The sequence below is a fragment of the Varroa destructor genome, unplaced genomic scaffold (genome assembly GCF_002443255.2).
Source record: "Varroa destructor unplaced genomic scaffold, Vdes_3.0 BEIS01000005.1, whole genome shotgun sequence".
NCBI lineage: Eukaryota > Metazoa > Arthropoda > Arachnida > Mesostigmata > Varroidae > Varroa > Varroa destructor.
Genome location: NW_019211458.1, coordinates 23,431,299 through 23,452,520, shown reverse-complemented (window position 1 = coordinate 23,452,520; position 21,222 = coordinate 23,431,299). Strand labels below are relative to the sequence as shown.

Here is a 21,222-nt window from a genome sequence, read left to right as displayed (position 1 = left end):
GCACATAATCAGGCAGTACAGTAAATCAATCTTGTCGCCTATCGATAAATCAAGCAACTTTATTATATTAACTGGCGAATATATAAAACGTGTAGCACGAGAGCATTCTTTTCATAGCCTAGCTCTAGACTTGACCTTATGCGAAAATTTAGGTCTTTACTTAGGTCTCAAAAACAGAAAGGTCTCTATCTGATCTATAGCCTATTTTAAGAACAACTTGAATTGGCCCAACAACAGTTACAGAATATACCGGAAGAGGCTTTATTGAATGTCACAGACAAGCTATCCAGGTAATAATATCCACACATTACAGTGCTCCGAATCGAACACAATTACCGTTTATCCTCCTTTAAGGCTCTTGTATCCCTATAGAAGTCTCTTAGCAGCTACTGGATATGTAAGAGTTAATGATTTATGAACTTTGCGATACTGTCAATCAATAACAATGTGACAGGAAATTTTGTGCCAAATCGCTTCAATAGTCCCACGTTTATTTATACACATATTTGGACCAGTTTTTCTGTGGTTCTGTGGTCCAAAATTTTCTGTGGTTCACTTAACTCCAAGCAAACGAACCTTTTTCTTGACCTGTTCCAACGCTCTTCTGAAATTGAACAAGAGTTGCTTTAAGGTACGAAGTGTGTAGAGACCCGTTTAAGAAGGCCTGCTAAATAAACAATGCGAATCGTAAACGCTGTGGGAAGACAAAGCCGCATGTATGGAGCCATACCTATTTTGCGTGGAGGAGAGCGCCGCCTGGATCCCACCATCATGCACGATATACTCGGCCAGCTCAGGCCAAGTAGAGGCTACCAGATCCACGATGGGTAGAGTTCTAGCTGCATCAGTTTTACATAGGCTGCTAGCCATCAGAGGTCCGATAACTCTGAAAATAACAAGAACAAAGTGATTAGACCAGTGGCGTCATTGCTATCAGATTTAGCACCCTTCTCTCGAAAGGACACACTTAGCTTGGTAACATAGTCTGCACAGAATGTACAATGAGTAGCCATTGCTATCTCTCATGTCAGATAGTTTGCATTGCGAATACAACCCTTACAAAAGAAAACAAACACATGGTTTAGAATTCAACTAAGCTGTAATGCTCTACATCTCTAAACGTTACGGTGTAACACAATTGAATTCTACTTGCAACATATGTTGTTCTATATGCGCAGTCATTCGCTGGTACGATTTATCTTTCGTTTCCTTCTACCAGACCTGTCGGCGGTCACAACTACGAGCATGCGATCTATGGCCTGCAGATATGTTTCGTTTTCGCAAATAGGAAATACGGCTGTCGTTATTTAACTTGACTCTTTTCAGACTTATAGCCTTTAATAATTTTGAGGTAATATTTTTTCAGAGATAACATCAGGCGAATCCAATGGAACTGAAACCTAATCCGCCGTGAATTGTGTCATAGACAGAGTACCTTACTTACAGTGATTTCGACTCGCTCGCTGAAGCGCCGACGAAGTGTAAGCATCAGTTTTTCTTTTGGAAAACCGGTCATTTATAGATTCCTTCAGTGAGGTGGCGGATACCAAATTATTCGAGATCAACGAGCCTCGACAAACGGGTAACTAGACAGACAATTGGAAGAGGGAAGCTTGTATTGTTTGGTTCGTTATGAAGGGTAGACTCGGAATATCAAGTTATACCCATCGGCAAGGTGGATGTCACTCGATATTCTAATGTATTGATTGGGGAAATATTGTAAGAACCAGTAACATTTAAATAGTTTCTTTCTGTTGCCTCACTAACAACTATCGAACTCATAAGGTTTCGTTCTACGAAATTTTCTACAACGTTTCAAGAACTTCCATTCTATTTCCGCATATTTTCGAAGAAGCTGCAATCCTCAAACAAGCTCGTTTTCATTGCTAAATCAGATTTGAAAAAAAAAATGTTTAAAAAAAGGCTGCCTTTCTTGTCTTGAATTAAGACACAAAATTGTTCAAGTGAAGTGACTATCCGAAGGCGGGTGCCTCAGTCTGAATACGACAGCGGGACATCACACTAACCAGCATTCGAATATGCGTGACCACGGCCGAAAATCCATAAATGCGTTCTAAGCAGCGGTTAGGCAAAGGTAAGGTCTAAACTGTTGCACACTCCTAAGAGGGATACAAAAAAAAAAAGTAAGATTCCTACCGAACCATATCTATGCATTGCGTGTTATCGAACGAAATCACGAGTGCTGGTGAAATCGTAGAGTACAACATTTCTTACATGCAGATCATAGAAAATTTTAGGTTATATAAGCGACAAATAGTACGTAATTATATCACATACGATGCACAAGTATTCAAGTGATGAGCGTTTTATCCCATATATTTCTCATTAGACGTATCCTTCTCGAAATCATATCTTCACATAAAAAAAAAAGTTTATATCTAGTGATTATGATTTTATCAATGATTTAACAAGTCCTTTTCTGCAGTTAACACTTCAGCCACCAAATGAGGAACAGGCAATCGTGAATGGGTCAAAAAACGCTGAAGAAAAATGCTTTTCCTAGTAGCTTTTTTTTTCTGGAGCGCTACTCAATTTTGTCGCTTCCTTCGTGCAATAGCAACTGCCCCTATCAGCAACTGTAGAATCGCTCAAGCGGAAACGTGTCATTTTCCTTTGAGATCCGCCATGATTTTTATTCTATACCTAATATAGTAAGCACATCCATTGGTGACCACTTCATGTAAAAACCTCTTCTGCTTTTTCGTTTTGAGGATATTTTTCTAGGAAGGGCATGGAAAGCTGGTCTTCATGAGACGTATTACTTCTTTTTCAAAAACGATTAAACCTCTCTAAAGATACTCGAAGCATTTCTTATCCGTTATGTTTTCCAGACTTGACTCCTTTTACTTCCAGCTTTCTCTTCACTTGTTTACTCTAACACAAGTTAAGCCAGTGTAAAAAAATAAAATAAAAAAAAATTCGCCGTGGCTCATGAAAAACGCATTTATATTAATAGATGCTATCTGAACAGTATTTAGCTTAGTTCTACCATGCGATCTAAAGGGTTTTAGTAGGAAGTGTTTGACCAGGCTGGTTGATCTATTATTCACGAATGCCGTTTGTTCGATATGATCTATGGTGTCGTTACGTAACTACTATAATCTGACTGAAATGGTTGGTCAACGCAATTAAAATAAGACATAAAAATCCCACAAATATGTGAACAGATTTAAAAATTCAACAAATTTGCGGTTGAGGCGCTAAAAAGGGCGACAGAAGAAACATACCGCCAAATTTTCATGAAGCAAATTTAAGGAACCTAACCCAAGTTTATTTCGCTCATATTAATATATAAATAAATCTTTCTCAGAGAGTCCGATTAAGAATAAGAAAATGTTCAGGAGATCAGTAATAAAGCAAAAGCAAAGGACAAAGGTCCTACCGAAAAACACGAACAGTTCATTTACCCCTAACTCATGAACGAGAGCAGTTTCTTGCTACCTTTCAGACAACAGCAGTCTACAGCATTCTCGTTTCCAAGCCACTACGCATTGCGCTATTTGTGCTCTCCTACCCAAAAGCGGACAACCAGTCCTTGGACCAGCCAACTGTTAAGCAAACGCTTTCGCCCGAATAGAACAATGACTCCAAAACTCAGAAAATCATCAAAGCAGTACTCGGGTTCTTCATATGTTCGTAAAATGCGACAGCGAACGTGGGTCTGGGAGGTCTGTAGAATTCGCCTTGGCGTTTCTATGTCGAGCAGCAAACGGATTGCTATTCTTCGAACAGCTAACGTGGCTCTTTTAAGAAGGGGTATTTTCTAACCATCTTTTTCTGTGGATCTTCCTCGTTTCCAGACCCAGAAACGTAACGATATCGCTAGGCACTAGAACTAGCTTGTTTCGTTGGCTCGCTGTTCAGTTTTGATTGCCAACTCGACGGCAGCGGTAATAGTAATGGAAGTAGTAGACAACTGAAAATCCACGTTAGTAATTGTCGATGAAAATTGCTTTCTACGAAGACACTGTTCTTACGGACGGATAAAGACTGGATGAAAGCTCTGGCTGGATGAGAAAGATATGGCTAAATTGGAGAGAGAAAGAAATTACAAAATGCTCGGTCGAAGCACGAAAAAGGACGCTGCCGACCTTTCGGATAAATGAATGAATAGGTTAGCAGTTGGTCGGTTGAATGAGTGCACAAGTACTCTTTTCTACGTATAATGAATAACAAGGAAAGAAATGAATATCGGACGCGAGTTAAAATGAAAAATAAAGGGAGAAGACTATACCGGTGACATCTCATAGGCTTGGCTTAACAAAAAATCTGACTAAAGGAAGGAGGTAGAGACGTATAGAAAAATCGAGTTCAAGAAGGAAGAACGCTTTCGCGCTTTTAAGCAAAATTCGACTATTAGACTTTAAATATGCTCCGGTGAATAAAATCGAAAGAAAATTTTCATGAATATAGTATAGAAATTATTATTGAGATATGAGTGGATTTTTATATAAAAACTTCGCGATAAATTGTGTAAAAATCGAGCAGAGGTTACTGATTTAATTTTTTGGTAAAACGTAAGCGAGCAGCTTGCACGCCGACGAAAATACGCCCTAACGGGCCCGAGTACATCGTCCCCTAAGACTCTGCAACGATGAGATTTACTGTTTAGTCTACCACAACGCCTGTATCGTACTAGTTTACATAACAATTATTGTTGATCTACAAGTGATATGCACAAAAGCAATATTTGTAACATGAAATATCTTCCACTTTAAAAATGTAACAGCTTCTATTTAATACATTATGGTAGTGATTTGGGATTTCTTCCTCTATTCTGTTTTCGGCAATTAACTAAACCCACCAGCACGAACTGGCGTGACCAGCCCACCTGATGACAATAAGCTCTGATCACGGACTTGCGCACTCGTAAACCCCATCTGTAGACAAGGTATACCAGCATCATACGTTTGTCACGGAGGTTGTCCAGACCCCACGAAGCTTTCGATGCGGTGAGAAGTCTAAACCAAGCAATGTAATATGGGCTGAAGTTTTACGAGCGTCTATTTAAAGTTACTTGGCCGATCCCCGGCCTTGAGTGCCTCACAGTTTCCGACTCTGTAGTTCCTTTAGACACCTTTATGGAAGCCATGGGATGCGCGCGCTCTGGCTCAGAACTGCAAAACCTTCATAGGTAGTCCTGCGGCTTTGTTTAAATCACCAGCTTTTAGTGGCTCATATAATAGTAATGACTGTAGAGAATTTGGCACGAAACGCCGGATGTACTTCTAGTTTATAAATATATATTGTATTGGGATATATGAACATATAGCCAATCCGTTGCCGTAAACGTTAACACCCTTGTGCATGTGCATGTGGATATTTACATGAATATTTAACGTGTAACATAATCAAGATTTGAATTTGTTTGCTAATTATTGCCTGCTCCTGCTGTCACCCCTAACGCCAATTGTGCTGTCAGATCACAGAATTGATGCGACGATTCCAGTATACTACAGATAATCTGATACTACCTGATGTGGTTTTAAATTAATCCCAATTCGAAGTTCGTATTTATATATATATATATATATATGCGCTTTGTTTCTAATCTAACAATGAACTACCTGTTGTCAATGCAATACCAGGAAAGCTGTGGGACATCTATATCGCAGGAAAACAGCAACGCATAGAAACATTTAGATCTGAATCAAACACAACATCACTAACATATGGAACAATTCGCTTGGAAACTGCTTTACTACTTTTAAATTATTAATCATCCGTTTTCGTGTTTAATTCATAGCGCGTCTTACGATCCCCCCCATTTAATATATGGGTTTGCTATTGGAGGATCACGTTTGCACCCGTACGCAGTGCGATTATACATGCAGCGAAGTGCATTTATTTACGTTAGTTCCTGCAGATTCAGCAAATCTCTATGATCCTAATGAATGATTACAGCTGAGGAAAACTTTTCACTAATATCATATGTAGCTTCGTTCCCATAATATATATATAACGTATAATTGGGAACAATCAGTAATGTACGACAAAGTTAGTAAACTGTGTCTACCCTGCCTTGGTATGTTATATGTGATAACTGGATTACATGACCCTTCAATTGGCGCGAGGTCTGATTTATTTTTGTTGGTGTTTCCCATTCAGACTAACCAGTATAAACAGAAGTTATGAATATAGTTGGTGTATGAAGTTCATATGCTATTGCGACTCGCTTGTAAGCCAGATAAAATAAATACCTTTAACGTTACGTCCCGCTCCATCCGCAAATGCTCTTTCTTTATTAGATGATCCAACTTGGCTCTCACATTAGCTCTTTCCTTAACTGATCTGGCACGCAGAGTTCAGATACAAGAATCCAGAGGTCTCGCTTACGTGTGTTATATTCTGTCAATGCTTCACTTCAGACCAGCGAAGCTTGCTGCAGTTTCCTTTCAACTTACTAACCTATTTCGACAACTGCAATTTAAGTCCAGCGGTGCTGGTCAGCGCTACAACGTGATAATCCCATGAACGCCCTAGTACAGGCGTCCATATCCAACGTCCAACAAGTCGCAGTCTACCTCCCAAGATGTCAACTAACTGATGATGCATCTATTATTTATGAGCCACCCCAGCAGCCAACGACCCTTTTTGCTGCAGGAGACTGCAGTTCTACCTTTTTGTCGTCCATCCCCCTATAGCCTTATCATGCTTGCCCCACCACCATATCTCGAGAACCTTCTTTGGAAGATGTCCCATTAGTTCGTTCCATCTTCATCCTTCTGGCGTGTCTCGGATAGCCGCCGCATTTGCTACTAGTCACTCAACCACTCACCGTGTCTGATCACTTGTGCAATGAACTCCGCATGGCAACAAGCAGGCTTCAAGTAGGTCGCGGAACTTGGGCAACTGAATGGCGCCGCAAACGGAGGCCAGTTTCGTCAATAACGATAGGTGCACGCTGTGAAAGAAGCAACGAGCGTAAACAGCTAATAGTCGAATTCGGTTATAAGTCTATATAAAGATGTACAAATGCAATTGTCGCTGATTAAAGAAGATGACGTATAAAAGAAAATGTTGTGTATACGAAGTACGGGTATATCTAACATTGACTCATATATATACATTTTTATAGTAGACACGTGGGCCATATTTAATGTTTCATGCGCCGCCCATGCACATTTGAGTCATAAAAAACGAAAACAGAGCATCTTCACTGACGGGTATACAGATACTATAAAAGAGCGTAGAGACTAACATGGCGTCGAAAGCGAAGGATGAAATAGTATTTTATAGAAAGTAAAGCATTGGAGCCTTTGTAAAGGCCCGCAAGGCTTGTGTCTCAACAAGTAACGACAACGAATTTATTGTAATAGTAATAATAGTACTTAGTTTTTAGTAGTAGTACCTCGTATAATATTTTAATTATATAATAAATAATAATAATTAGCAGAATGGTTTATATGCTTATAATAGGGTATAGCCCTACCGCCCTGCTTTGACTCTGTGCATATTCGAGGACTTCTTGTACTGTCATGGCTTACACCCGGTGAATTGTCGGCTTTATGTAGGCAATAACGCGCCTGAGCACATTGTCGATCCAAGGAGGCCCGTAAGAGCCCCACCTTTTTCATTACATGAGCTTTATTACTTTTGAAGAACACTGGAACTCAAGTAAATAGTTGTTTGATGGCTACCTTTGATGCAAGTCACCATCGATGTCCACATAGGGCCTACCTGTATCCATACTACGTCGAACGCCATGGTCCTAATTGGGGCGCTGGCATGAACAGTTTATTCTCTTTGACATTATCTCACCAGACGGAGTTAAAATTAAGCCCCGCTAAAGTTCTTGTACTTGATACGTCCACTAAAACCGGGTAGCTCTTCTGGGCCATGATGCCAGGTAACCTTCACTAATAATTGGGCCTGAGTGCATTATACTTTAGGCACGCTAGGAGGACATGAGAATGAATGAATTAAGTATGCTTACAAATGGTTGGAGGAGTAACCTGTCGGGTTCACTAAGAAAGTGGAAGCATATTGCAGATGTTAGAGCTTACAATTGGTGTATTCAACACTGTTACTGCTTGACAAAAATACTTCAAGTGACGCCACGGGGAATACGTATATATATATATATATATATATATATATATAGTATAGCTAACCAAGCAGGCGTAGGCAAACCTTGAGCTGGGGGCCAGCGGTTCGAAATAATACCTAGAGGCAGTACCAAACCTAAAAACACAAAACATTTATTTAGGGTCACTGCAACTTCGTTTCTAGCTGCTTCCGATGTGCACATGTGCGGCCTTCACATTTCATTTATCCCAGCTATTAGTGACCGTAGTTTCCATTGCAATCAAAGGCTTCTCTATAATTTGAGCACTACTATGGCATACCCTATAGGTAAGTTCAGAACGAATCACTGCTATAGAGTTCGTCATATTCGACAATACATACAAAACAAACTATTCCGTGCAGCTATCCATACAGTCATCGCCGTCTTTACTAGCATGCCCATCAGAAGAAATTATAACTAATGAATTTGCGTCATCTAAAACAACTTCTATATTCTCCGCCTATCACTTACTATATAAGCCTAAGGGTGATCCACTATTGTTACTGAACGTCCCGTCTACATTAACAAGAACTTTTACGTCGCCTGTTTATTCTGTAGACGAAATGGAAGAGACGGGGGCTTCCGTTGTTGTTGCCAATCGACTGCGATGACGACAAACACAAGACAGTAACCGAAAAACAATAGCACCAAAGACTTCAGTTCACAAACCTTCAGCTATCACACCAGCTCTATCCTTTTCGCGTAAGGACCATTGCCTCCGGTGCCAGCATTATATAAACAGCTGCACAGAGTGACCGATTGCCAGTGACGTTATCGATGGATATGGCCGTATCCGTTCCGCCTTTACTTCCTAGAGTTTCCGCCTTTCATATACTACTTGAGGCAGGGGGCGCTGCGTGGAGTATTCGATAAGTGACGGGTTGGCTACTGCCACAAAAAAAATGGGACTACGCGTCAACAACCTGGGAGTAGTCGCAAAAGTAAGAGAATGTGTACACGGGGAACTAGGATGCTTCTGTCCATGGTGTTGGTATTAGAACTAGCACTACTGTTGCCGCTGCGGCTGTTACGACTCTCGATGAAAGGCGATGACACTCAAGTGAATTGAAGATCTGTTTCCCAGACAATATGGAATAGTACACACGCGAGTAAAGACTTGCAATATTAAAGAGGTTATAAACATATTAACTGGTACATAGCTGTTTTTCATATAACAGCTTTAGGAACAAATTACTATATCGTGTACAATATTTGCTTTCACTCTCTACCATCTTTTCCCATCTCCTAACCAAGTTATTTATTCCACCCAAAACTTTTAAAACCTGAAGATGGAGAGCTCATCTTGTCAGTGTTTGAGATTCGCCTTATTGCCAAACGTGTCGTCAGTGAAGAGGGTGATAATGCTTTACTACGAGGCTTGAAGTGTCCGGTTGTTTTTTATATAAAATAAATAGATTTAAGCTCTTGCAAAGTGACTCTGGCGACCTTTACCATGCGTAATCCGACACTGCCGCGCTTTGACTGGGTCTTCCCTGTTGGAACTAAATGTGAGTGGGCTATATACAGATCTCTATTGACCGTCTCATTTCTTTAAGCATTTTTCACCCTAACCAAATGCAAATCGTGTTTTTTTATAATGGTTTAGCTCAGATTTATACGTATAACCCAAAGCTATTAATTTTTTTCTTTGTATAATCTGACTCGCAATAACTGTGAATAAACCTTACATGTTGTGGGGTGCTCAGTTATACGTTAAGAGACAATGAAGAACCGCATTTCGATCTACCTTTCACTCAATTTTTAAAGCACTTAGGCTCCCAATTTTTTTTTTTTGAAGTCCCATAGATTTAAGATGATCATGTGAGCACAGCTCATCTTCTCAGCTCGTCCACGAATTCCTTGTTGACCTTCTTACTTATATTGTTTTCATGGGCCTCAGACCTCATAGATCGCGGTGGGATACAATCTCCGTACATGGGATGTCATTATATTAAACTTTGAAGACTATCATCAGGCTGTTCTTTTAAAAATGTAGTTTACACTGTACATAATACGTCTATCTCCTTGGCACTTCGTTACTTCGGCAAAGGACGATATAAGAACACTCTCTACATGCCATTCACTACATACTGATCTCAGCGGGCTATGAAGGAGAAATGGCGCTTCTGAATGGTAAGATGGTGAAACATATAAAAAAGGAATTTGGCAAGAATGCTATTATTTATATGCAAACCAAATATTTATAGCATACCTGTATACCTAAATATACATTTGTGGAGTTACAGCTTGAGGCCTCCACTGATGGATACTGTCTGGTATTGCTGTGTATATAAAGCTATATTGGAATTATAAGACATTTAACATCTTTGCAGCTTTTTGTCTAGTTCTATTCAGAATAAATGCTTTGGATGCCGTATTTGTCTAGAGGAGAAAGCAATTATAACTTGTTCGGGTTCGTTAGCCTTAGATGGAAAGTTTTCAATGAGCATTTTATGCAGACAAAATTTAATAGGCAATAATAATGTGAATATATAAAACGTACGTATTGTCTGCATTTGTTACGTGTTGAGCAATTTGATACCGATGAGCGTGTGCTTTATTCATCATTACCAGTTACATAGAACTAGACTTTTATTAGGCAACGGAACTCTATAAGCGGAAAGTGTATTGAATCCGATCAGCGCTATTAATCTGTGCTAAAAACCTGCACCGATAGAAAAACTACTAACTTGGTTATTTGCGTTGATGAAGAAAGAGAATCGGAGCACTTCTTGAGGATTGCAAGAAGAACATCAATGACGGCAGTTCGGTCGATGTCCAATGACCACACCGTGTCTAACATAATCTTTGTCAGCTTCGGTGATTCCTGTTTTCGATGAACGTTATGGAACTTCATTAGATTGAGAATTGAATTTAAGCCAATCAATGACCACGCCGACTGGTTTAGCCTTTTCGAGCGTTTTGCGCTCCATAATTGAAAACGCGTCAATTAGGTAATTTTATTTGAAAATATAAATCTTTTCCACCTCTTAAGGAAAGATGTAAGCACAGTTAGTGACATGCACGTAGTGTTTTCGTGTTAGTTAGTGACCTCAATTTTCGTTCTGAAATAAATAATTGTTTTAGAAAAGCATATTGGAACGATCGAATTATAGCGAAAGTTTAACTGTTTTAATTACAAGGCGTAAATATATAATAATAAATAAAACTAATTTATCTTAGATAAGTTGTAACGTTTTGGCGTGTGCGTAAGGAAATGTGAAACAACGTGCACGACTGTACCATAGCAGTTTGCTGAATGAACAGTGAGATAGGTGTGGCCTGTGGGAATATTTTGCAGTAGTATCCCACAATCTCTGAAAATCGTCGTCCGATGAACGCGTCATTATCCCTAAACAATTGAGCCAGGCCAAGTAGAAATCGATGCCCTTGCGCTCTCATGCATTCGACGAGCATCCGCGGAAGGACCACTTTTCCTTCGCGCAATAGTGATTTTGGATAGACGAACGTCTCGACCAAACGTGGCAACGGGCAATCTGCTAGACCCTATAGCGTGAGTTCGTTAGCCAAAACAAATTATAGACGCGCTGATTAAGACACCAGGCCTATATAAAACGCACCTTTCAGCTAATATTTTTGTCAACCTGTCAGCTGTTACTAGTAAAGTCAAACATAAGGCTTTTGCTAACTTTTGAAGCTATTTACAGAAGGAGCGCAATAAAGCAACTTCTCGAATAAAGTATGCTACATATGATATATTGCCAAAAAATAGTTGCTATGTCAATGCGCGTAAAAATCCAGCGAAGATCAGTAAAGGTTCGCCGAATCGTATTATGTGTCGTTTAATTATCGCACCAGGTGTATCGTTCACTAAAGGCTTCAATCCACAGGTGGACAGTACACGAACCTACAATAAACTTCGTTACCTTTGTATAGAGAAGGTCAGGGGCATCGCTAAAGAGCAACGCAACTACCTGGTACAAGTGCGCCACCTGACCATTTGGGAGGTCGAGTACAGCCTTTGCATCGAAGTGAACCGCTCTTAGCAAAGCGCGGACCGTTTTGCGAAAGGCTGCAGCTTCGGCTATGGAACATGATTGCATTAGTTCTTGGTGCCGACGGCTCCAATAGCATAAAAGCTGCTGATAACAGGACATAAAATCTGCTGTTGGAGCTGGATCAACTTGCAGGAGCTCACTCTGAAATCAAATGAAAAAGAATAACGTTATTTTCTCTAAAAGTTTCCACTGACATATATACAATTTCGTCCACTAATGTATGACAACTTCTGCCAACTTCCTTTTACATAGCGGACTGTGCGCTAACTACGTTGCATAGAAAAGATCAAACACCTTCGACTTTTTTGGTTCCACTTGTGTATTTCTGAAGATGTCGAATTTTTCAAAATCCATCAATTTTTGCCTATCACAATCTTGGTGTTTATATAAATATTCAAACATCTTAAGCAGTTATTGTCTCTTTCTGAGCTTCAGTACGGAGTAACTTGCAAGAATATACTAGCATTACGAACCTTAATTTTTTTGAGAACCAAACGGGTCACGAGGTCCATTTCAACTAAAGGCGATCGAACATACATAATTAGCTTTAAAAGAAGGCCTGGTCCTTCCGTTTCCTGCCAGACCTTGATGAACGTCTCTCCATCAGATTTTTTCACAATCAAAGCCAATGTTCTTACTACAAATACGGGCTGGCGATCCACGTGACGAATTACGTCCTGTATGAAAGATGCCCTCGTCAACGTGCCTGAGAGAGGATGTCTCCTTGTGATTTAAAATTAGCAATAAATATAAATATACGATAAGCATGTATTCATTTGAAGAAATAACAATTTTCTTGGTCAAAACTAAAGTTTAGTGCCTATAGCCATTAGAAGAGGTCGATTATCTACTGTCTAATATGGGTTACTTTTGCAGCTTGATTGTTACTATTATGGCTTGGCTATAAACCAATGAGGGCTTACAATACTGGCCATGTCGCTTAACGTCGTTAGTTATTGCTACAGACTACCTTTTTCTACTAGAAAACCTTGTGAAACAAAAAGAAAAATCAGTGACACGCACTGTATATAAATTATTTTAATTGTAATAAATAAACTTCCACTTTGTTCCATTAACCAACCATTTAACGAGACCTATGAGAATTTCGGCACATAGGTCGGCTGCGCAATTGAGCTCATAATTCGACGAGTACTTCTCCATCTGCGATAAACTGGTCATGGCCAAAGGAAGCGCTAATGATATCGTCGATGAAACAAAGGCGTCCTGACTCAGTCGAGCCTTGGGGTTGTCATCACTTTCGCTGAAAGTACAATTAAACTGCAAATTCGCTGCACTTAAACCGGCCACATAAATTCACTCACGAGCACAAGTTTTCTACTCTTTTTTTTTACTTTTACTGAACTTATTTTTTTGCTATCATATAATCAGTCACATGTGCACAAGTACCGCTCATTATAAATGTTACCTGCGGTATGTGTAAGAGTTGGCAATAACATAATGCAATAGTAATCTCACAAATTGTGCTTATAGAAGCGATCGATCATCGAAGAGCAGGTGGTCTGAATAGATACTCGAAGAGAAGGCGAGCACTTATTATAGATCGTCTGGATTTCTGAATCTGAAAAAATGCATTTCGATTTAAGTGTAAATGCCATTTGTTGATAAATGGATTCAACTAAATGAATAGACTTTAGTGGTACTATTAGATAGACGCGTAGACTGGAGTGCGCTAACGTAACAATTACACATTAGATAATAAGCTTTTCCATTATTTGAGAAAAATAAATCAATTTATAATAACAAGGTTTCATGCCAACGATGTCACTGGCCTTGCGATGACCATGACACATAAAAAAAAACCTATTGGATCTAATCGATGAACGTCGTTTTTGAACGCGCTGATATTCGATATCAGTTATCATCTGTAAAGGGATTCAGCATAGCTAGACACGCACAAAGTATAAGCCCATTATTAAATGCGTCTGCAGTAGCTAAGTCTTCCAGCACTTCGAGAAGAGGTGGTACAACTTCGGAACAATGAACTTTTGTAGATTCCTGGTGTAGACGTTGCACGGCAAAGCTAAGTATTGGCGCAAGGTCAACAGGTTGCTGCAGTAGGTTAAACAATAGTTGAAAAGACGACAAACAAGAGACCAATAGGCAAACACGAGCTGATGTTAGTGGTAAATCCGCCGGGGGCACTACGCGCTCTTGAAAACGTTTCAGCTGTACAAAGCAAATAAAAATATTGGAATAACTGGTTTTATTTTACGTATTTGGTTTATGTCCTGGCAGACAGAAACAAGATTGAAAATGACAGAGTCCAAAATTAAGTAGTAAAAAGATTGTTACCTCAATTCGACAAATTTTGACACAATTAAAAGGTCCACCCCTTAGATAAGGCTGTTCAGACTTGACCTTGGCATTCAAACGCGTCAGCTAATTACTATCGCAAGATGTTACTTGCATATATGTTGGTTATATGTCTTACTGTAATCATAAATCGGCAGGAGTGAAAGCGTCCGGAAAGTTATGAGGACGATACCTAAAAATAACGTATCAAAGTGGCAGTATTCTTGTGATTTAAGTGCCTCCCGTATGTAGCCAATATTAGCAAATATTACGATTATGACCTTGAAAAGTAACAGAACTTACGTACAATGTCATTGAGATTATGGTTTTTGCTGCTGCCATCGGTGCTATAACGCGCTAAAACTAGCATCGTCAGAGTGAAGTTTATCACGCCAGAACGGGAGAACGCGAGTACTCTAGCACGAGATAACTTTAAGTACACCCGACCGATGATTTGTCGAAGCGGATTACCTTCTGGAGTGGCACCTCGAAGAGCCCCAGCGCACAAAGACAGGCACTCATAGAACACATTGCTTTGTCTCCAAACAGATCGAAATAATGCTTAGACAGTGTCAAACACTAGTTAATAAAGGGACCCACTTATTTGCATGGCTAATCGCAGATTCAATTGATTAGAGAAACAAAAGATTCTTTAACCTAATGATTACTTAAACAAAATTTAATCACTAATTGTTATAAAAAGAACATATTGTTTCCGAATTTGTTTCATCTGGTCACTTTATGCTGCCTAGTTAAATGTAACTTTAACGTCTACCGGTTTCAAAATTGGACGTATAACACATATAGGTAACTATGTAAACCTACTTCATATCGGATGAACATATATGGTCGCACAGATTCATTAGAGACCTCGCCGAGATATCATTTTCTATGAATTTTTCCATGGTTCCTGGCTTCGAAGCAATGGGCCTATCGTAAGATTCGTCCATATTGGCTAAAAAGTGATCTTAAGTAGCAAACACAGGATATTGATTCTGTTATAAAAGCTTTTTCTCTTGCGCAACCCATAACATTTTTGAATGATATGTTCGTGTTTTAGTATAGGATATAATAATCTGCTATGTTCGGTTACAGCTGGACGCACATTTGGCTTTGAGAGCTCCGTCATAAGATATTTGCACTTACTGTTTTATTTAATTGAGGGCCTAATGAGAACCCTATATTGTTTAATAAAAATGTAAAAAATCAATAGAAATACTTAAGAAACGTACCTAAAATAGGCATAATAATTTCAGTCGCATTTTGTGGCCAGAATGTTGATAAGGTCTTAGCAGTTGATACAGCCAAATCCGGGTTTTGAGTAAGTGCAGATAATATCAACAGGCGACAGTATGACGGGTTCGGCGAAAGCTGAAATTGCGTGAAACGTTAATATTTTAGGCATACGTTAGTAACCAAAAAATACTTTTGAAATCCGGGTTTCTCTGTGATAGTTCCCGCTGCAATTATCTGTCATTATACAAGTGAAAACCTATTGAAATACACCTGTTATTCCAGCTAAATGATTCTTTGTCTTGAGATTACTTTAACTTTTGATATCGCAGGTTAAATCTGCTGCCGCCGATAGAAGTAAGTCCATAAAACAATGCTAAATCATCGGTGTCTTTAAAAAACGTTGGTTCACTTTTTTGGAGAAAATGCCATACTGGAACAGAAGTGGGAGAGATGACAGATTCCAACTTAGCGTTTATGCAGATCGCAAACAACTAAAGTATTTTCACACCGGATGTTTCGATGAGTGATTAACCGTTGTCGAGATAACTACTCAGAAACGTTGTCTTCATTAGTTAGCCTTGGTATCTTCGAGAATGTCTTAGCATAAACCGGATTTTTCCCCAACCTTAGACTATACAATTAAGTTTTGATATCAAACTCATCCTGCGCGTTAGAAATGATAAAAAAATTCATCGGTATATATGTAAATGGAGATACGCAAACTTAATTAATTTAAGAGGAGATCCCATTATTATTATTACCGGAACCCGTTCCTGTAGTAAGTGATTAACTATCTCCAGCTGCAAAGTGCTCGGCACTCCGGTCTTGCAGCCCATTGGAAGCGTCCACCATTCCTGATCACACAAGCAAACTATCTCATCTTGAGCTTTTGACAAGTCATCCCACAGGAGAGATGCTCGAAAGCGTGCCACCTCTACGAGTGTCTCCTGCAGACAAGCACAAGACGTTCCACTGAGCTTTTGTATAGAAGAGATCAGGTCCCAGAATAGGAGCCGTCCTAACACATGAGCGTATGAGGACATCACTGAAACAGATCGGCATGGTGCAGATTACTAAACAACTTAACTCACTTACTCTTACAGAGTGAGGAAATATACGTCATCAATATCGCATATTTCTATTACGACCCTAACATTATTCAAAATCAATGTATGTCCTTTCAATAAAATCTTGTTTCGCAGGGACTCGAAAGATTGAGTCACAGACAGAGAAGGAAAAGTTAATATCTAAGCTACGACACATTTATGTTCGAATCCTTTATAAAGGCAAACAACACTCCCTATCGATCGTTATGCTTTGCTATAAAGTCATATGTATTTCAACAGTAAGCACGAACATGACCTAAAAAGAGTGATAAGTAACATGGCTTCACCCAGCTTGTAAACGCCTATCTTCTATCGATTCGAACGTTGTAAACGCTTGAGTTAACTCAGAATATATTAAATATAGTCGCTTGTATCAACTCGTTAACGTCAATACCGGCATTATTGATGAGACGTGCTTCAACAGCAACGCTAATTTTCCATGCTGTTTCCCATAGTTTTAGCAGGAGATGAAAAGACCTCTCATCGACACTGACCACACATTCGGAGCAGCGACCAGAAAACTGAAGGCTACGAGAGAGTTCCACCAGAACTGAAATCAGTTCTTGTTCTTCATAGACGGTTTCTCCTGCATAGAGTGGAATCAATATGAACTTTATCTAGATCCGTAAACGCTTTAAGAGCCGAATTACTTTGAAAAGTGCGCCATGTCTATATAAGGCTGACTAGATGATAAGGCTATAATTATTAAAATATTTGCCTGGCATGTCTTGGATTGTCATCACAAGTGCGCCTGTTGGTCTTAATAATGCTTTTCTAAGTATAGTCAAATATAAATAATCACACACTTGTCACTAGTTCTACACTTCTTTCAACTTGCACAGAAGCGCAGTTATTGTAATAAAATACAAAATGAATGACAGTATCTTTATTTAATTAAACCGCACTGCTTATTTCAGGCCGTACCAATAGTGAGTTCTTGATACAGAAAATCGAGAAAGTAGACCACGTCCTCGGCTGATTTTTCGGCTGCTTGATGGCTATCGTATGAGCCGCCGACGCCAGCAGACAACGTAGTAAATGGCTGAAGGTGATACCTGTGAATGAATGAAATCCATAATTAAAGGGGTAGATATAGATATATATAAGTTCCGTTTACCAAACAAATGTTTAATAAAAATTATTATTATTTCGCTAATGCGATGACTGTATACTCGCTTTTAAACCTATTTGTTCTTTTATCAAAGAATCTTCTATCTCGCTTTAATCTGCTTTGTCAACCTGCGTAGCGAGTTCGTATACTTCTTATGGACTACATATTACGATCGACTACTACAACGTTGTAATACTCTGCGTAAAATTTCGATTATAACAATTTCAATATACAACACCGTTAACATGTTTTTATAGACCGGCCATTACATTTGACAATATTGAATGTATTAAGATGAAGCACTACTTTTCATAAAATTCGGCACCTTGGCTATGGATCCCTGAGGGACACTATTACACATCAAGGTGCCTGATATAACTATCTGCAGTCCAGCAATAAGATTAAAGTCAAAGTATGGAGGCCACGCTCTGCCGTATGCCTACTGATCACTCTTCAACGGAACCGCACTAGCTTTCGTGAAGGCAAAAATTAGCGCAAGAAAAGCTTGAGACATAGTAACAATAATTTCTTTATCTTAATACAAGCCATGCACGCCAGTTCACTAAGGTAATAGCGATGAACATGATCTTTGCTGCCTCAAAAACAGGATTTAGAACAGAAAAAAGGGTTTTGTACTTAGTAACCTATACTGAAAACGATTATCGATGTTAGAGAAGAAATAATGGCTCACAAGAAACATCCCTCTTTTTTTTTTACAAGCTGTAAGACTGGCACCATGCAGAAGTTCATTATAATAAGTTTTAACTTGTTTGAATGCATGTATATAACAGAATTTTAACACATAGCACATTCTCGAACTAAGTTATTCAGTACTGAAATGATTCGAGGCTTGTGATGAAGAACGTAGGGCCATTGCAAAAACAGACCCGGTTTGCTCTATTATCATTTAGAGTTGGACTGAGGGTGAGCAGAGTAGGTACATTAGTTTAAAAACGTATGTTACTATATAATAGAATGATGGCTTTGCTGGCTAATTTTAAAATGAACAAAATCACTTACTTGAGCAAATGAAAAGCTCCGTGTCTTGTAGAGGTATTCTGCAATACTGTCTTTCTCTGATACGAGTATCCAAACAAACGGACGTAATCATGGTCTCGAGGAAAGCAGTGCCTCTGCCTGCAGAACAAGATTATAAACCTCATATGACTATCGCTAATTAGTAAAATTTAATCTCTTTGAAATATATTATCCCAGAACAGCCGGAATATGCTTCACACAGTGATTTCCAGGCCAGATAACCACGATTCCACTCAACGATTGTAATCAATACAAAATGAACATCTGATAGAAACCGTAAGTCGTGGCATTTTATTGATAGCTTTTTTGCATAATATTGCTCTTATGACGAACTCTAGTTATATATTGTATGAGTTGTATCTTCGATACATTTTGTATTTGTTGTAGGGACTAGGGAGGCTGGTGACAATGTAGACATTTTGTGTTAATACCAGGTATCCCAAAGGCCTGAACTAGTACTTCCAATTATCATGTCATATCAGTTACTTGTTCTCTCTAATACCTAGTTTCGAAATTAAAAAAAAAATTATAAAAGGTTCTAACTTTAAAAGCTTTCGATAAAATTAACGCACTACAACGTTTACAACTGTTACTCGGCATAAAAACCTGTCTGTTCTGTACGAGCAAAAATGTGCAAATCTAGTGTCGCTTAAATCGATGCGTAATATATATGTTTTACCATCTGTGTTTTGTCGTATTCCAAAATGACTACGATATCTGGGGCGTACAGGAATCTACTGGATGAGTATTCCAGCGCATTTTAATCCAAAGTTAGCTAAAATACTTCTAAATAAAATACTTAAAACTGAACGCTTTGCTTATTTTTCGGCTTTATATAAGATTAACTTCATGCAAGTTATAGAAGTTGATGCTTGAAAAACTACGGCTTTTAAGTGCTGCTTGCAGTTCGGTTGATATCAATCAGTCAAACTTTTCTCAAAGACTTAAAAAACAAAAGGTTATTTTTTTCATGGGAAGAAGCCAAGGCCGAGGCTAATATTTGATGTGTTTGACAGAAGTATTGGCATGCCATCATGGCAGCTGACACACTGTTTATCAGTGCTTTATGTGAAACGAAAAACTTTGGTATTGATTTTGTTGATTGTCTATTTTGACGCCAGCCTCCCTTATGCTATTTTTTTTTTTTGTTATTTTACCCACTTTTAAAATTTTACAGTGCAATATATAATTTCTACATTTGCTAAATGTTTAGGTTTTGTATTTTATAGAATTCATCCACGAAGACTCTCATATATATACTTTCATACCTGATAACGTCACAATTGATTTTCAATCCTCTTCGCGGTTCTGTAACGCGCAAAGAATACAGCGTGCGTTAAAAGCTTATCAGTTGTTACACGCCTCTATTCTTTCCTAAGTCGTATTTAATAAAGGACATGGTATATGACGACGGGATTATAACGATCATAAGAACCAGATACTTCAAACATAGGACCATCGTTCGCAGAAAACTTTCATAACACTATCTGCAGTAAATTTATAACCTCTTCTTCTTTACACACATATATATATATATATATATATCTTTTTTTTTTAATTTTACATATAAAACAAAAGAGTAAACACTTCAACGTACATTCTTCGCGCAAATTTTAAATGGAAACGTGTTTTGAATAATCCTATAGCTAAGCTTTCACTATCTGAACTATTCTAATGGCGCTTCTAAAAGTAATAAGAATAACTATTAAGGATAATAAAAAATACCATATATTCTACAGTTTGTTGTAGCGTAGGAGGCAGCTGATCCCGGTGAAAATGTCATCGCGCTTTTCGTTGCTGTTGCTTGTAGCTCTTTACCAACCACGGCAAGTATCGCTCGTTCAAATCTATCGCACTTTCGTTTTTCGGCCTTTGCTTTGCCCTACGCACCAATGAGTCCACTTTCACCAAACGCACCAAATTATAATAAATCGACGAGAGAATAAGGAAGCATACTTAAAAAGAGTATTTTTCTTCCGTGGTACCTTGCCCTGCGTTGATATTTCGCTGAGTTTAGTACCACATACATGACACAAAGGCGTTAATCAGCATTTTACAAATGTGTCCACAGTTGCAGTTTTTCCTCTTACACTTAGTATGAAAGAGGTGAGATCGATAACAGATGTTCACCTGTCGTACATATTTTTATTTTACTTATGAATTCCATCTATCAGCTGTTTCCCGCCAATGCATTTTACCAATCGTCTGCTTAAGATGCGATCATTAGAACAGTTACACAAATAAAAAAATACAGTAAAAATATATATAGTCACTTGAAAAATTAGCTAAAAGCAGCTCTAATAAGAGACA

The 21,222-nt window shown here is 38.7% G+C and overlaps 1 protein-coding gene across 6 annotated transcripts; it reads right to left on the bottom strand.

The window, feature by feature from the left end:
* Positions 1 to 237: 237 nt before the first annotated feature.
* LOC111251551 (uncharacterized) lies at positions 238 to 21,070 on the bottom strand. 6 transcript variants are annotated; one of them, XM_022808222.2, is made up of 19 exons: positions 20,638 to 21,069; positions 20,181 to 20,220; positions 18,895 to 19,011; positions 17,688 to 17,818; positions 17,158 to 17,349; positions 16,419 to 16,702; positions 15,654 to 15,792; positions 15,247 to 15,388; positions 14,729 to 14,960; positions 14,025 to 14,295; positions 13,585 to 13,687; positions 13,190 to 13,369; positions 12,582 to 12,831; positions 11,977 to 12,249; positions 11,333 to 11,596; positions 10,780 to 10,916; positions 6,800 to 6,925; positions 731 to 886; positions 238 to 601 (listed from the first exon to the last, which is right to left on the bottom strand). In XM_022808222.2, the coding sequence occupies exons 1-19, from the start codon at positions 20,693 to 20,695 to the stop codon at positions 553 to 555; spliced, it is 3,144 nt and encodes a 1,047-aa protein (XP_022663957.1). In that variant the 5' UTR covers positions 20,696 to 21,069; the 3' UTR covers positions 238 to 552. The 6 variants fall into 6 exon arrangements, 4 of the variants coding, with proteins under 4 accessions (XP_022663957.1, XP_022663956.1, XP_022663958.1 ...); XM_022808221.2 differs by having other exon boundaries at positions 238 to 604; positions 20,638 to 21,068; XR_002673848.2 differs by lacking the exon at positions 238 to 601 and adding an exon at positions 1,445 to 1,586 and having other exon boundaries at positions 746 to 886.
* Positions 21,071 to 21,222: the final 152 nt, after the last annotated feature.

What these genes read in the sequence shown, in the direction of transcription:
- LOC111251551 (XM_022808221.2), bottom strand. Translation starts at nt 20,695, where the DNA reads ATGACATTTTCACCGGGATCAGCTGCCTCCTACGCTACAACAAACTGT. An exon ending in ATATGTTCATCCGATATGAA is followed by an intron (nt 14,961 to 15,246) that starts GTAGGTTTACAT and finishes ATCTGTTTGGAG; the next exon opens with ACAAAGCAATGTGTTCTATG. An exon ending in TGCACAAGTGATCAGACACG is followed by an intron (nt 887 to 6,799) that starts GTGAGTGGTTGA and finishes TGTTATTTTCAG; the next exon opens with AGTTATCGGACCTCTGATGG.